The following is a 15,224-nucleotide window of genomic DNA, read 5'->3' on the forward strand; positions in this document are numbered from 1 at the left end:
TGAAATCAACAAAAGACAGTTAGGCATTTAAATCTACGGCAAAAATAGAAATATTTCTAAATATCTTATAAATGCAAAAATCATGCTGCGGTGCTTTTCTGAATGTTGAATAAAAGAAAAAAATACCAGGTAATTAAATTAGATCAGTGTTGTCACTCATTATGAATCCATCCATCCATTTCCTAACCCGCTGAATCCGAATACAGGGTCACGGGGGTCTGCTGGAGCCAATCCCAGCCAACACAGGGCACAAGGCAGGAAACAAACCCTGGGCAGGGCGCCAGCCCACTGAAAGGCACACACACACACACTCACTCACTAGGGACAATGTAGGATTTCCAATGCACCTAACCTGCATGTCTTTGGACTGTGGAAGGAAACCCACGTAGACATGGGGAGAACCCGGGAAGCGAACCTGGGTCTCCTTACTGCGAGGCAGCAGCGCTACCCATTGCACCACCGTGCTGCCCCCAGTTCAAAAGTGAAACTCATATATAGATTCATTACATACAGTGATATATTTCAATCATTTATTCCTTTTCATTCTGCTGATTATGGTTTATAGCTAATGAAAACCCAAAATTTAGTATGTCAGAAAATTAGAATATTGTGAAATTGTAGACACCTGTTGTTGCACTCCACTCAGCTAATTAACCCAAAACACCTGCAAAGGTGTCCTGAGCCTTAAAATTCCATGTTAGGATTTCTTAACTATGGCATTTACTTGTCAATATTGGTTTCCTCCCACAGGCCAACTGCAGCAGACCTCAGAAATTCTAGGAGTGCTGAGGCCACCACAGATTTGCATTTATGCTTGATTTAAAAGGATGGAGGTTTTAGGCCAAGTTGAATAAAATACTGTAAATATTCCTCCCAATCAACCAAGTGTTTAGATAAAATTGAGTACTATTAGAGAAAATGGCTTAAACCCAGATTGTATTATCACACCACCCGAACCCACAAAGCAAATACAAACACAAACATCGAACTGTATTAATAGAGCACCAACTTAGTCCCAGAATAGTGGAAGTGGTTTGTAGTCTAGATGAAAGTGAAGAAGACTTCTGGATGAACTGAGGTGAACGTTCCACTGATGAAACAGCTTCCTAAAATAAAATAATCAAGAGTCCTTCCAGCAAATCCCCAAGTATGTGTTTGCTTCTTCGATCCATCAGCTCCACTTTGGCCTCCCTTGCTTTCTCTCCCCCTTTACTTCCATTCCCATCATTGTTTTGTCCAGACAGTCATTGTCTCTCCTCGTCACATGTCCATACCTCTTCAACTTACATCCATCCATCCATCCATTTTCCAACCCGCTGAATTCGAACACAGGGTCACGGGGGTCTGCTGGAGCCAATCCTAGCCAACACAGGGCACAAGGCAGGAACCAATCCCGGGCAGGGTGCCAACCCACCACAGGACACACACAAACACACCCACACCAAGCATACACTAGGGCCAATTTAGAATCACCAATGCACCTAACCTGCATGTCTTTGGACTGTGGGAGGAAACCGGAGTACCCGGAGGAAACCCACACAGACATGGGGAGAACATACAAACCCCGGGTCTCCTAACTGCGAGGCAGCAGCGCCACCGTGCCGCCCTCTTCAACTTAGATTCCTGTATTATCTTAGATACTGTATCTCGTCCACGTTTGTTTTACCTCTGATTCTCTCATTTCTGTCCTTTTTAGCAACTCCACACATTAATCTCAACATTTTCATTTACTGCCCCTGTCTCAGCTCCATACATCACTGCTGGTCTTACCACTGTCTTAAAAACCTGACCTTTAACCTTCACCTTACTTCTTCAGTCACACAATACTCCTGATACCGTCTTCCAATTGTTCAGTGCACACTGCACTCTGTAGTTTATCTCTGCATCTAATTCACCATCTTGGGCTTCCACTGATCTTAGATATTTAAACGTATCCACTCTTTTCAATCACTCGGCCTGCAGCCTAATGTCTGCATCCTGCTCATCATTAACATTCATATATTCTGTTTCTTCCTATTTATCGTCAATGCTCTATCTTCTAAAGCCCTTCTCAATTCTTCCAACTTCCTCCCCTGTTCCTCTTTTCTGGTGATACACAACACAATGTCATCATCAAAATGCCTGCACCAGGAGGATTGTTTTTTATCCCACGACTTAACACATCCATAAGCAGATCAAAGATTTAAGGTCTTAAAGAAGACCCCTGGTGCAGACCTCCTTGAACCGGGATCTTGTCTCTTACCTCCAAAACTTGCCTTTAACCCGAGTCCTGACTCTCTCATACATATCCTGGACAATCCTCACATACTTCTCTGGTCCTCCTTTCTCTCTCATGCACCTCCAGACTTCTTGACGTGACACTCTATCATAAGCCTTCCCCATGGATTTATATAGAGTAACGAATAAAACAAACATACAAAAGTACAATACCAACAAACCGCATTCTACAAACATTCCTACTTAAAGAGATAGCCCCAGATTATACTGGAAATCTAAAAAATAAGCAAACAGAAAACAAGCTTTTCACAGGAACATGAAAAATAAGCCTTTTTATGTGGCATCGCTACACAATGACCTGCAAATATGTCGACTGGGAATTGAATACTGACCGGGTGACACGAGTGTGGATGCATGCTTGTTCCTTCCTTTTGCTGAGATAGTTGCTTCTGCTGCTTCCCTAAGCTGGCTAAGCTGTATATAGTAGGTTAGTAAAATGCCTGGAGAGCTAAATTAAATATAATCAATCATTTAAATACAGTTAGGTCCATGAATATTTGGACAGAGACAACTTTTTTTTAATTTTGGGTCAGTACATTACCACAATGAATTTTAAATGAAACAACTCAGATGCAGTTGAAGTGCAGACTTTCAGCTTTAATTCAGTGGGTTGAACAAAATGATTGCATAAAATGTGAGGCAACTAAAGCATTTTTAACACAATCCCTTTATTTCAGGGGCTCAAAAGTAATTGGACAAATTAAATAACTGGAAATAAAATGTTCATTTCTAATACTTGGTTGAAAACCCTTTGCTGGCAATGACAGCCTGAAGTCTTGAACTCATGGACATCACCAGATGCTGGGTTTCCTCCTTTTTAATGCTCTGCCAGGCCTTTACTGCAGCGGCTTTCAGTTGCTTTTTGTTTGTGGGACTTTCTGTCTGAAGTTTAGTCTTCAACAAGTGAAATGCCTGCTCAATTGGGTTAAGATCAGGTGACTGACTTGGCCATTCAAGAATTTTCCACTTCTTTGCTTTAATAAACTCCTGGGTTGCTTTGGCTGTATGTTTTGGGTCATTGTCCATCTGTATCATGAAACGCCCAATCAATTTGACTGCATTTAGCTGGATTTGAGCAGACAGTATGTCTCTGAACACCTCAGAATTCATTCGGCTGCTTCTGTCCTGTGTCACATCATCAATAAACACTAGTGTCCCAGTGCCACTGGCAGCCATGCACACCCAAGCCATCACACTGACTCCACCGTGTTTTACAGATGATGTGGTATGCTTTGGATAATGAGCTGTTCCACGCCTTCTCCATACTTTTTTCTTGCCATCATTCTGGTAGAGGTTGATCTTGGTTTCATCTGTCCAAAGAATGTTTTTCCAGAACTGTGCTGGCTTTTTTAGATGTTCTTTAGCAAAGTCCAATCTAGCCTTTCTATTCTTGAGGCTTATGAGTGGCTTGCACCTTGCAGTGCACCCTCTGTATTTACTTTCATGCAGTCTTCTCTTTATGGTAGACTTGGATATCGATACGCTGACCCCCTGGAGAGTGTTGTTCACTTGGTTGGCTGTTGTGAAGGGGTTTCTCTTCACCATGAAAATGATTCTGTGATCATCCAGCACTGTTGTCTTTCGTGGACGTCCAGGTCTTTTTGCGTTGCTGAGTTCACCAGTGCTTGCTTTCTTTCTCAGGATGTACCAAACTGTAGATTTTGCCACTGGTAATATTGTAGCAATTTCTCGGATGGGTTTTTTCTGTTTTCGCAGCTTAAGGATGGCTTCTTTCACCTGCATGGAGAGCTCCTTTGACCGGATGTTGTCTGTTCACAGCAAAATCTTCCACATGCAAGCACCACATCTCAAATCAACTCCAGTCCGTTTACCTGCTTAATTGATAATGACATAACGACGGACTTGAACACACCTGCCCATGAAATAGCCTTTGAGTCAATTGTCCAATGACTTTTGAGCCCCTGAAATGACGGGATTGTGTTAAAAAAAAATGCTTTAGTTGCCTCACATCTTTTTGTTCACCCCACTGAATTAAAGTCTGCACTTCAACTGCATCTGAGTTGTTTCATTTAAAATTCATTGTGGTAATGTACAGAACCAAAATTAGAAAATAGTTGTCACTGTCCAAATATTTATGGGCCTAACTGTATGTCAGTAGGGAAAATGGTGATTATTAGACAATCATCTACTGCTCAGTAATAAATGTTATTCTTTTGTGTTGTAAAGGAAAGCTGGACAGCAGGGATAACAGAAGGCTGTTTCACATCTATTACCTTGCCAGTATTCCAGATTAATAGAACCATGACTGGAAAAACATTGCAAAAATTGCATCAGGCCTCCAGATCACCAGCAGGCAGTTGCAAAGGCACCTGGGAAATGCAGTTCCTGCAGGAGGTAGGTGTTTTATGAAGCTGAAGTGCTTCCCAACCGAATAGCAATGGCAGTGGGAGTACTTATATAACAGCCTCCATGTCCTCAGTCAAGAGAGTTTGGATTCAGGAGAGAAGGAGAAGCAGGGGCTCACCTGAAGAGGAGGAGGAGGAAGAGGAGGCAGAGAATTGACAAAGGTGTGTTAGGAGATTGGAAAGAGTGATCTAATATGTTGTGTGTATGTGGCTGAGCCATCTGTAGAGTGCTAGTTAAGAGTTGAAGATTTTATGAAGGGGCTAACAATTAAAAAACTGGTTTTTGCTGATGAACAGCATTTTTTTCCCAGCCCTCAGTAAAATGTTCAGGAATGCTGGTGAAGAGACGAAAAAAGATTAAAAAAAAGAAAAAAAAACTTTGTTTCAACCAGTTGTGTTCGCGGAAGGCGTGAATCTTCTTTTGTAGGCTTGTCTACAGTACTTCACTCACGCTGACGTCATACCATTGTTCCACCTGAAAATTAGCAGGAAGTAACTCGGTTTCCATTCAGTTGACCAGACGCTCTCTGAGGCTTTTCTCTCTGAAAGACAATGGCGGAAAACTATATTTTAAGATTACAGGAGGAGTTTGTCTGCTGCCTGTGTCTGGAGTTACTGAGGAATCCCATGTCCTTGCACTGTGGGCACAGTTTCTGCAAAGAGTGTATTGAAAGGTATTGGAATAGTGGTGAGGAATTCTTATGGCGCTGTCCTACCTGTGACTTTCAATATTCGGATAGACCCGTGCTCAATATTAACATCATTCTGAATAGGATTGCAAGGGATCTGAGTGCTCTGAGTCTTCCTGAGACTGAGAGTGCTCCTGGATCGCAAGTTATCGAATGTGATATCTGTGTGGACGGCCGGAGTAGAGCAGTGAGATCCTGTTTGACTTGCCGGGCCTCTTTCTGTGACATTCACATCCAGTCGCACCAGGATTGCACCACTTGGAGGAATCACAGGGTGGTACGGCCCAGTGGAAACCTCCAGGAGAGCTTCTGCGTCAGGCATCAGAAGCTGCTCGAGCTGTTTTGCAGAACTGATCAGACATGCATCTGTTCCCACTGTGGGATTACTGAACACCGGACACATGATCTTACGAGTGTTGAAGCGGAGAGGGTGGAGAAAGAGGTGAGAGTTCTTCTTAAGTAATTCGAGCTAATGCTTACATTCTGAAAATGTTAATGGCAGCTTCACTTAAATGGGACAATTTTTTTTAAAGGTTTTGCATCCTGAAACATTTTTGGTGATTATGTTAGATAGTTTGAAGTTGAACACAAATATAATTTCATATTGACTGCATCATGTTGGAATTAACCTTTCTCAAATTTAGTGTGTTTAATCACTTAATTAACACATTCGTTCAATTGAGTTAATGTTTTGCTTCTGATTTTCATTTGTACTCCACACTTAATGCTTCTGATTTCAGTGTCCAACAATAATCGGCAAGCATTGATGGATTTATCTTGCCCTAATACTGTGCTTTTCCATCATTGAAGCGTCCTGGTCGAAACCTTCCACCATGTTTGTCACTGAATGCACCAAGATTAGCAGGGAAGAAGTCCAAGTGTGAGCACAGAAAATGTATCTTTAGCGACAGGTTACACTTCGTAGTTTTGTATGCTCGAAGCATGTTGAACTTAGTTTGGTGCTCTGTAGTTGGAAAGATAATCCTCAAAAATACCTTTGAATGTCCCCAGCCCCAGTAGCAGATCTTCAAACTTATGCTCTTTGTTCACGTGTCCAACAAAAATGCCTTCCTTAGTCTTGGCCTCAGCTATTCATGGACATTAGTCTCAGGTATTGAAATCCTTCACCCACCTTATTCATCACTTTCATGAAATATTTCATCAGTCCAAGTTTTATGTGATGAGGTGCCAACAATATCTTTGCTGGGTTGGCACACTTATGGAGTGGCCAGTTCTTTTTAACGTGATGAGACTGTTTAGCACGGCTGTTATATTTGTAAATTAAGTAACAGGACCCGGTGTATCTGAATTGCACTCGTAGTAGTAAGGCCAATACTTTTAGATCATTACATATGCTCCAGTTGTACCGGGAGATTCACTTGAAAGAGGCCCCAAATATTCTGTTGTAACCCCTGTTAGGATGAAGCAATCTGAACCAAAAAAATACACTCTATACCTTGATGTATATGTCATCGACTGCATTACATACAATGCTGGAAGTGGTTTCCGTTTCTGCCAGACACATTTCAACGTGGTGCTCCATGTTCCTGAACGTATCAGCAAGTTTCTCGGTGGGAATAGCAGCAATTTTACGTTGGTTGTTTTCCTTCAAATCTTCCACAGTGCGAGACTTGTTTCCATAGATTTTTCCTTTCAGCATACCCCAAACTAAGAACTCTGCTGGTGTCAGATCCAGCAACCGTGGTGGCCAAATCCCCTTTAAAATTACCCTGTTGCTGAAGAAGGACTCCTTGCCGATGTGTGACAAGTTGCTCCATCTTGCTGGAAGTAACCTTCCATTAACTCATGATCATCCAGTTGATTCTGACATCTCTTAAACGAATTGGTGACCCAATAGGTTCACACCATGAAGATGCTCTGCTCAATACTCTACACGACCGTCCTGATGAGAAGTAGAGTGACTGAGTGAAGGGGTACGTGCGGTACACATGTAGAGGTTGCAAATGGGGGTTAAACATCACAACAGCTGTCTGGTGCCAACCTCAACACTCCGACACAGGGGCATCCCAGCTTGTTTGAAGCTCCATATACTGAGGAGCACATTGCACGTTGTTTCGTTATGATTTCTTGTACTTGTTGTATTTTATATTTATACTTAAAATATGAAAGGAAATCACCAAAATAAGTAATTGCAATAAAATGATACATGATAGGAAAATTTTAAGGGAATTTTTGGTTGGTCAAATTCCATATGATACACCCAAAGTGTTCAGGAAGCAAAATCTCCATTTGCTTTTATTTTCTGTAACTGTTTAATTTATCTGTGTAATCTGGAGTGACTGGCTTGTGTGCCATCTGCATAACCATGGAAATTGATTTTATGTTTTTTGATGGTTTTCTCCAGTGGGTCCATCTATCCATCCATTTGTGTCTGGGTCATGGGGGCAACAATATACAGTAAGCAATGATGCCCTGACATTCCCTATCCACTGCTTTGGGTGGTGAGGATACCAAGGTGTTCCCAGGCCAACCAAGAGACATAATCTCTCCAGCGTGTCCTTGGTCTACCCTAAGGTCTCCTCCCAGTTGGACACGCCTGACACACCTCCCAAGGGTAGTGTCTAGGAGGAATCCTAATCAGACACCCAAATCACCTTATCTGACTCCTTTCAATGTTCAAGGTTAAGTAGCAGTTGTATTCTGAGCTCCTCTCAAATGTCTGCACTTCTCACCCTCTCTCTAATGAAGTCCAGTTGCTGTGCAAATGAAACTAATTTCTGCTGCTTGTATCTGCAATCTACTTCTTTTGGTCACTATTCAAATCTTGTGACCTTAGGTGAGGGTAGGAATGTAGATCAGCCTTTCGACTCAGCTCCCTCTGCCCCACGACTAACTAGTACAACATTTACATCATAGCAGATGCTGCTCTGATCTGCCTGTTGATCCCCTATCCATTCGTTCCTCACTTGTGAAGAAGATGACAAGATATTTATGGTGTGTTCCAGTTACCTTGGATATCGGAGCTGAGAATAACGTCACACCCAGGTTATCTGCATTATAGTAAAACATTCAGAAAATAACGCATTACAATGTATTTTGTGTATCCGAATACTGTAGCAGCATGTCTACAGATAGAAGGTGGATGGTACTGTATGTACGACTGATTTCATGAGACATAGACAGACAGAAGGGCTAATATACAGTGTAATACTACAGTTCTCACTAATATCCATGCTGTATGTCACCATTTTGGATTGACGTCAGGATCTGACTCAGACTTGACAAACCAGCCCAGAGTTTCCGAGTTGAAAATCCAACTTAAGGGCTCAGAAATTCCAACTTCCCATTCCAAATGGAACGCAGCATTAAGCTCCTCTACTCGAGGAAGCATCCTATCCCCTTTTCTGGCTGAGAACCATGAACTTTAACTTCAAGGTGCTGATCCTCATCCATCACACTCCACTGCAAGCCACCTGGGTAATTGGTCACCATAAGAAACGTGTCATGTTCCTGTCTGTAACAATGCATTATAATAAACATACATATTCAGAACTCTGTCCAGGCCGCCTTTTGTGGATCAAGCTCTAGGTGTGATGAATCTTAGTTTGGAAACATTTAGAATTGATGTAGTCTGTTTTCATAATTTAGTTAAGTGTCTTTCTCATTGTTGTAACCCGCTGGGCTGGCTACTTTGGGCAGTTGTTCAAAGCTGATCCTCCAGCTAGGACGTTGGATATCTCTGGGTCCACGGTCCTTGAGGCTGATCCTCCAATTAGCTGTGAACCACCCAGTCTCACTGAGATTGCACAGGTGGTGAACTAGCTGAGGGGAGGAAAAGCTGCAGGGATCTGTGGTATCCGGGGTGAACTTCAGCAGGCTGGTGGTAAGGCTCTCCTCCTGGCATTGCAAGCAATCTTTTTTTCCATTTGGGAGACTGGTATCATCCCAACTGACTGGAAAACGGGACTTATCGTCCCTATTTGGAAAGGGAAGGGTGATCGCCTAGATTGCAGCAACTACAGTGGGATAACACTGCTCTCGGTGCCGGGTAAGGTCCTTGCTAGGGTCGTCCTCAATAGGATCAGTGACCACTTGCTCACCTACCAGCGACCAGAACAGTCTGGTTTTATGCCTAAGAAGTCTACCATCAAACACATCCTGGCACTGAGGGTTCTCATGGAGGGCAAATGCGAATATCACCAGAGTTTCTTTGCAGCCTTTCTCGATTTTCGTGAAGTGTTCAACTTAGTTGATCGAGCTGCTCTGTGGGACATCCTGAGGGTTTGTGGGATGCCCGGTACACTGGTACTGTGAGTGCTGTGCAGAGCGGAGGCAGAACCTCTGTTTTTCATAGTTGATTCTGGGGTTCATCAGGTGTGTGTTCTGCTCCTACTCTGTGCAATGCTTGTATGGACTGGGTGTTGGGCAGAGTAATGGGGTCCAGTGTCTGGGGGCCATCTGTTGGTGAAGAAAGATTCACAGATCTTGACTTTGCTGACAATGCTGTGATCTTCACTGAGTCAATGGAGGCTCTGATCGGGGCACTAGGGAGGCTGAGCGAGGAGTCTGAGTGTCTGGGCTTGCGAGTGTCCTGATAAAAACCAAAGATCCAGACCTTTAATGACTTCTTGGGCACGGGCGTCAGCAGTATGTCTGTCTGCGGAGAGAGTGTTGACCTTGTTGAGAAGTTTACTTACCTCGGCAGTGACATTCATGTCTCTGGTGACTCTTCCTATGAAGTCAGTAGACGGATTGGGAGAGCATGGGGGGTCACAAGGTCGCTGGAAAGGGGCGTGTGGTGCTCCCGATATCTATGCCAAAGGACGAAGGTCCAAGTCTTTAGAGTCCTGGTGCTTCCTATCTTGCTATGTGGTTGTGGGACATGGACGCTACCTACTGACTTGAGATGAAGACTGGACTCCTTCAGTGCCGTGTCTCTTCGGAAAATCCTTGGGTACCGTTGGTTTGACTTTATGGCCATCGGACCTTACTTTTATTCTATGTTAATTAGTGTTCCCTAATTTTAATTATTTATTTTGTCTTTTTTCTCTTTCTTCATCATGTAAAGCACTTTCAGCTACATTGTTTGTATGAAAATGTGCTATAGAAATAAATGTTGTTGTTGTTGTTGTCGAATCAGCACTTGCTCATGGAGTCCCGAATGAGGCACATTACTTGCATTGTGAGGGAGCATCAGTTACGGCACTATGGCCGAGGGTAAGATGCTCATTGTTGAGGACCCGAGTGGCTGGACCAGGCCAAGGGGTCGCCCACATAACACCTGGCTGCGGCAGATAGAGGGTCATTTCCGGAGGGTGGGACTGGACTGCGTGTCTGCCTGGGGAGTTGCAAACTGGGATCCCGAGTTGTTTCGTCGTATAAGTGGGTGTGGCAACACACTGTACTGGTGCATGCTCCCCAGCTTGGCTTGACTTGACTTGTCTTTCTCATTTATTCATTTGACCATTTTAAGGAAGCCATTTTGGGTAAGTTTTTCATTTTTATTTTGTGGAGTTCTGTCCTAAAATTTATGAAGCAGTAGGTACCAAAAGTAACGGACCAAGAATTGTTCCTGATAGTATACCACACTTTATAATAACACATACCATGTATATATTTGACTGACAAAGAACTGCACTCAATTTAAGGCAGAAGCTTTGGCTTTAAGGCCACATCCACATTACTAGTCTTTGTTAGCCTCCATTTGTCCTTTTTGTCCACACTACCCACTTTTTTAACTCCTGAAAATGAAGACATTTTCAAAACGCTCTCCAGAGCTGTATAATTCTGCAAGGGCCAGCTTAATGTTCTAATGTGTACAGGTGAAATCAGACTTTTCAGAAAGCATCCTTTATTTTTCTGCTCAGTTGTACACATTATATAGCTTAATGTTTAACTGGATTACCGGGACATACTACACTTAGTAAAGAAGGCCTCTAATGGATCCAACAACTTACTGCTATCCACTAATGTCTATTTTTGTATCACGTCGCTACTCAATTGATAGCCTGAATGCTGACTTGTGAATATTTTAAAAATATGCCCGCATTTATATTTATTGAAGTGTTCAGCGAGGTGCTATTATATAAAGTAAGGCTTAATCAGTGTTTGCTGAAGTACAGCCATTCTGTAATGTCGTTTGTTGTTCCAGAATGTGGACATTTATGGGCTGGTTTACATAAAGAGTTCAGAGTACACACCCTGCTCTGCTTACTGGAAGACATAAAAGCCTCGCCTACCGCTGCTGCACTTCCCTCCAGCGCTCACCTGATAATTAGCAGGCAGCAGTCGGTTTCCTTTCACTTTACCAGACGCCCTACCAGTTGTCTGCCTGAAGCTTTTCTTCCTGAAACACCATGGCAGAAGAGTACATTTCACAATTGCAGGAGAAGCTCACCTGCTGCGTGTGTCGGGACATACTGAAGGATCCCATCTCCCTGCAGTGTGGGCACAGTTTCTGCAAGGAATGCATTAATGCCTGTTGGGGTGACTTTAAAGGACTCCTTTGCCGCTGTCCCAGTTGTCAATCCGTCAACATCCCAAGACCTGACTTTCAAGAAAACATCCATCTTAATAAGATTGCAAGAGAACTGAGAGTTCTGACGCTTCCTGCATCTCAAAGTGCTGCTAGAGCCCAGGATATAGCCTGTGATTTTTGCAAGAGGAATAAGTTCCGGGCAGTGAAATCCTGCCTGACCTGCCGGGCCTCTTTCTGCGAGATTCACATCCAGCCACATCAAAGAGATCCTGCTTGGCAGAATCACAGACTGGTAAAGCCCAGCAGAAACCTTGAGAAGAACTTCTGTACTGAGCATCAAAAGTTAATTGAGTTGTTCTGCAGAAGCGATCAGATGTGCATCTGCTCACAATGTGGGGTTACTGAGCACCGTGGACATGATCTGGTGGGTCTTGAAGCAGAGAGGGCTGAGAAAGAGGTGAGAGTAATTTGAGTGAATGCTTACATTCTAAAGATTTGAACGGTGGCTTCACTTACTCAGAAGTCAATTACACATTCACTTTAATATCAGGATAAGTATCTGTGTGTCTATCGGGTTACTATGTCTCTGTCATTCCAACAGATGGCACATCACACACATTTCTAGTAATAAAATGCATTGTGACATGTTACTACAAATGTTTGTGTTGCGCCATCTGTTGGAATAATCAATGCAATATATTTTTATTACTACAAATTTTTGTGTTAGCCCTATGATGGACTAGTGCCCTGTCCAGGGTTTGTTCCTGCCTTGTGCCATGTGATAGCTGGGAAATGCTCCAGCACCCCTGCAACCCAGGTCCATTTGTGATGCACCATCTGTTGGAATGAATATGTGATGCATTTTATTACTAAAAATGTTTGCAATGTGCCATCTGTTGAATTGCAAATGCCATGCATTTTTTTTACTAGAAATGTTTCTAATGCACCATCAGTTGGCATGACAAATGTAATGGTTTTTTTCACTACAAATGTTTGTGATGCACCATCAGTTGGAATGACAAATTCAATGCATTTTATTTGCTACAAATGTTTGTGATGTGCTTTCTGTTGGAATAGCAAATCCAGTGCAGTTTATTGCAACAAATGCTTCAGGTGAACAATCTGTTAAAATGACTAATACAATGCATTTTATTACTACAAATGTTTGTGATGCACCATCTGTTGGAGTTACAAACGTTATGCATTTTTTGCTACAAATGTTTGTAAAGTATTTTATTACTTCATGTATTACCAAAAACATTCTAGTACATGGTTCAGGGCAAAAATTAACACTGAGTTCTATGCTGGTTACTTAATTTTCAACCTGACCTAGACAGGTACCACAGCTAGTGTGCCTTTAAAGTAAAGATTAAAGGGATCAAAAGGGATAAGCTATTCTCTAATCTTTTTTTTTTTTTTTTACTAAAATGTGAGTGTTACTTACCAGTAGAGTTTTAACATTAAGAGCCAGTAGGGTAGAGGCAGATGATGTACAAAGTAATAGGTCAGTCAGTCAGTCATCTTCCAACCTGCTATATCCTAACACAGGGTAACGTTGGTCGGCTTGAGGCAATCCCAGCCAACACAGGGGGCAAGGCAGGAACAAACCACGGGCAGGGAGCCAGCCCACTGCAGCAAAGTAATAGGTATCCCTCAGTAATATAATGTATTAAATATTTATAGCAACCTTCATCTTTTTCTTATTCAGCAATTTTTTTCTCATCTTCTATTAAACCGCTGATCTAATTTCTTGTCTATATAAATATTGCTTTCTGTTGTATGTGAAATCTCCTTATGGCAGGTGCCAGCAGCCTCCAGCTCTGTTGGCCATGTCCTCTGTATACCCCAGTAAGGGGGCAAGAAGGCTGGGAAAATTATACCCAGTGTTAAAATAAGGATTTTTTAAACTGTGTGTTTGCCCCTCCAGTGCCTGAACACCAGGGCCATGAGAGGGGGCAGAGAGACAGGTAAGCGAGTTGCTTTAACAAAATGATTAAGTGCTCAAATTCTAAACCTTCATTTCTTTAGAAGTAAACTTCTACCTTTTGTGTGGAGAGCTGCAAGCCATTCTGGAAATGTCTTCTTTATTTATTTATTTCTCCATGCATTTATAATAATTTAAAATGTGAGTATTCTTTACAGTGATCTGGCGTACCCTTTAGGGTTTGCTCCTGCCTCGCACACACAGGTTGCTCTTCCTCTCCATTATCCTGATTTAGATAAACGGTGAATTGATGGAGTATGAAGGGTAGCATGGTGGTGCAGTGATCAGTACTCATGCCAGTTTCCAGGTTCCAATTCAGTTTAGTTTTGTCTGGTGCTCTTCAATGAGTACAGATGCAAAGTGTTGTGAGCAATTCTTGTTTTTAATGGAAATACGGATTTATATATCAGGATGTGTGGAGTGCAAGTCAAGGGAGGCTATGCTGAAGCTTTGTAATGCACTAGTGAGGCCTCTCCTGGAGTGCTGTGTGCAGTTTTGGCCTCCATATTATAAAAGAGACAGAGCAGCACTAGTGAAAGTCTGGAGGAGATCGACTATGCTGATTCTGGGACAGTGAGGTGAGTTATGAGGAGAGAATGAAGGAGATAAATCTTTAAATTAAGAGGGGATGTGATTAATTATAAAGGAAGTTAGTACAGTGGACCCCACCCATTACTTGAAAAGGATACACGGACTTGGATGGAAACTTGTTAAGGGCAGATATTTCAGAAATGTTAGTGAGTTAGTTTTCTTCATTTAATATATCCATCGACATTGGGAAAAGAATGGCCAAGTAGTGTAATGAAAACCAGAAGTTTAGGGAACTTCAAATTTCGACTTGATGTTATTTAGGATAAGCTTCTTGAGCTGAATGGCCTGTTGTTATCGCAATGTTTCTAATGTTCTTACAAATTCTTAGTTACATAATGAGCACGCATAAAGACACACATTTGTTTAAACAGACAGGAAAGCAAAATAGCTTGAAACTGATCAACATAAATGGAGCCCAGCAATATCGGTCTATAAATTCATCACTGAACTATGGCCAGCAAACAATGGAGCAGGGAAAACAGAAATGTCAGCCAGCAGCATCTCCGGAGAAAATAAACGACTTGGGGGTCCTCAGTCAGTTGTAACAGCTACAAAAGTCAGCCACAGTCAGAGTCCTGAAGACTTTGACCAAGTGGCCGCCCAACCCCTTCTGGGCCTTCTACATTAGAGTCTGTGGTGGGCTATCCAGTCTGATGAAAGAATCTTTCCATCCACTTCCAGTAGCTCAGAGGAATCTTCCACGGGTTTGAAAATAGCTTGTACCAGGTGCCACAGGAGGATTCAGAGAAGAGAAATCAAAAGAAGAAAGTTGGTAGTGGTTCATAATTACTGCAATGCTTATATTTCTGTACCAGGGCCGATCCTGGCGATGGGCAAAAACGTGCCCCGCACGTGGGCGGCCAAACTCAAAGGCGGCC

At 42.5% G+C, this 15,224-nt stretch overlaps 1 protein-coding gene across 1 annotated transcript in view; it reads left to right on the forward strand.

Annotated features, from left to right (window-relative positions):
* Positions 1-15,224, forward strand: part of LOC120538134 — a 97,886-nt gene that overhangs the window by 56,391 nt on the left and 26,271 nt on the right. The window contains exons 9-10 of the mRNA XM_039767568.1: positions 4,520-4,632; positions 5,193-5,774. Of these exons, the coding sequence (XP_039623502.1) occupies positions 4,520-4,632; positions 5,193-5,774 (695 nt within the window). The remainder of the gene's footprint in view (positions 1-4,519; positions 4,633-5,192; positions 5,775-15,224) is intronic.

Source organism: Polypterus senegalus, chromosome 10, assembly GCF_016835505.1.
Source record: "Polypterus senegalus isolate Bchr_013 chromosome 10, ASM1683550v1, whole genome shotgun sequence".
Lineage (NCBI taxonomy): Eukaryota > Metazoa > Chordata > Cladistia > Polypteriformes > Polypteridae > Polypterus > Polypterus senegalus.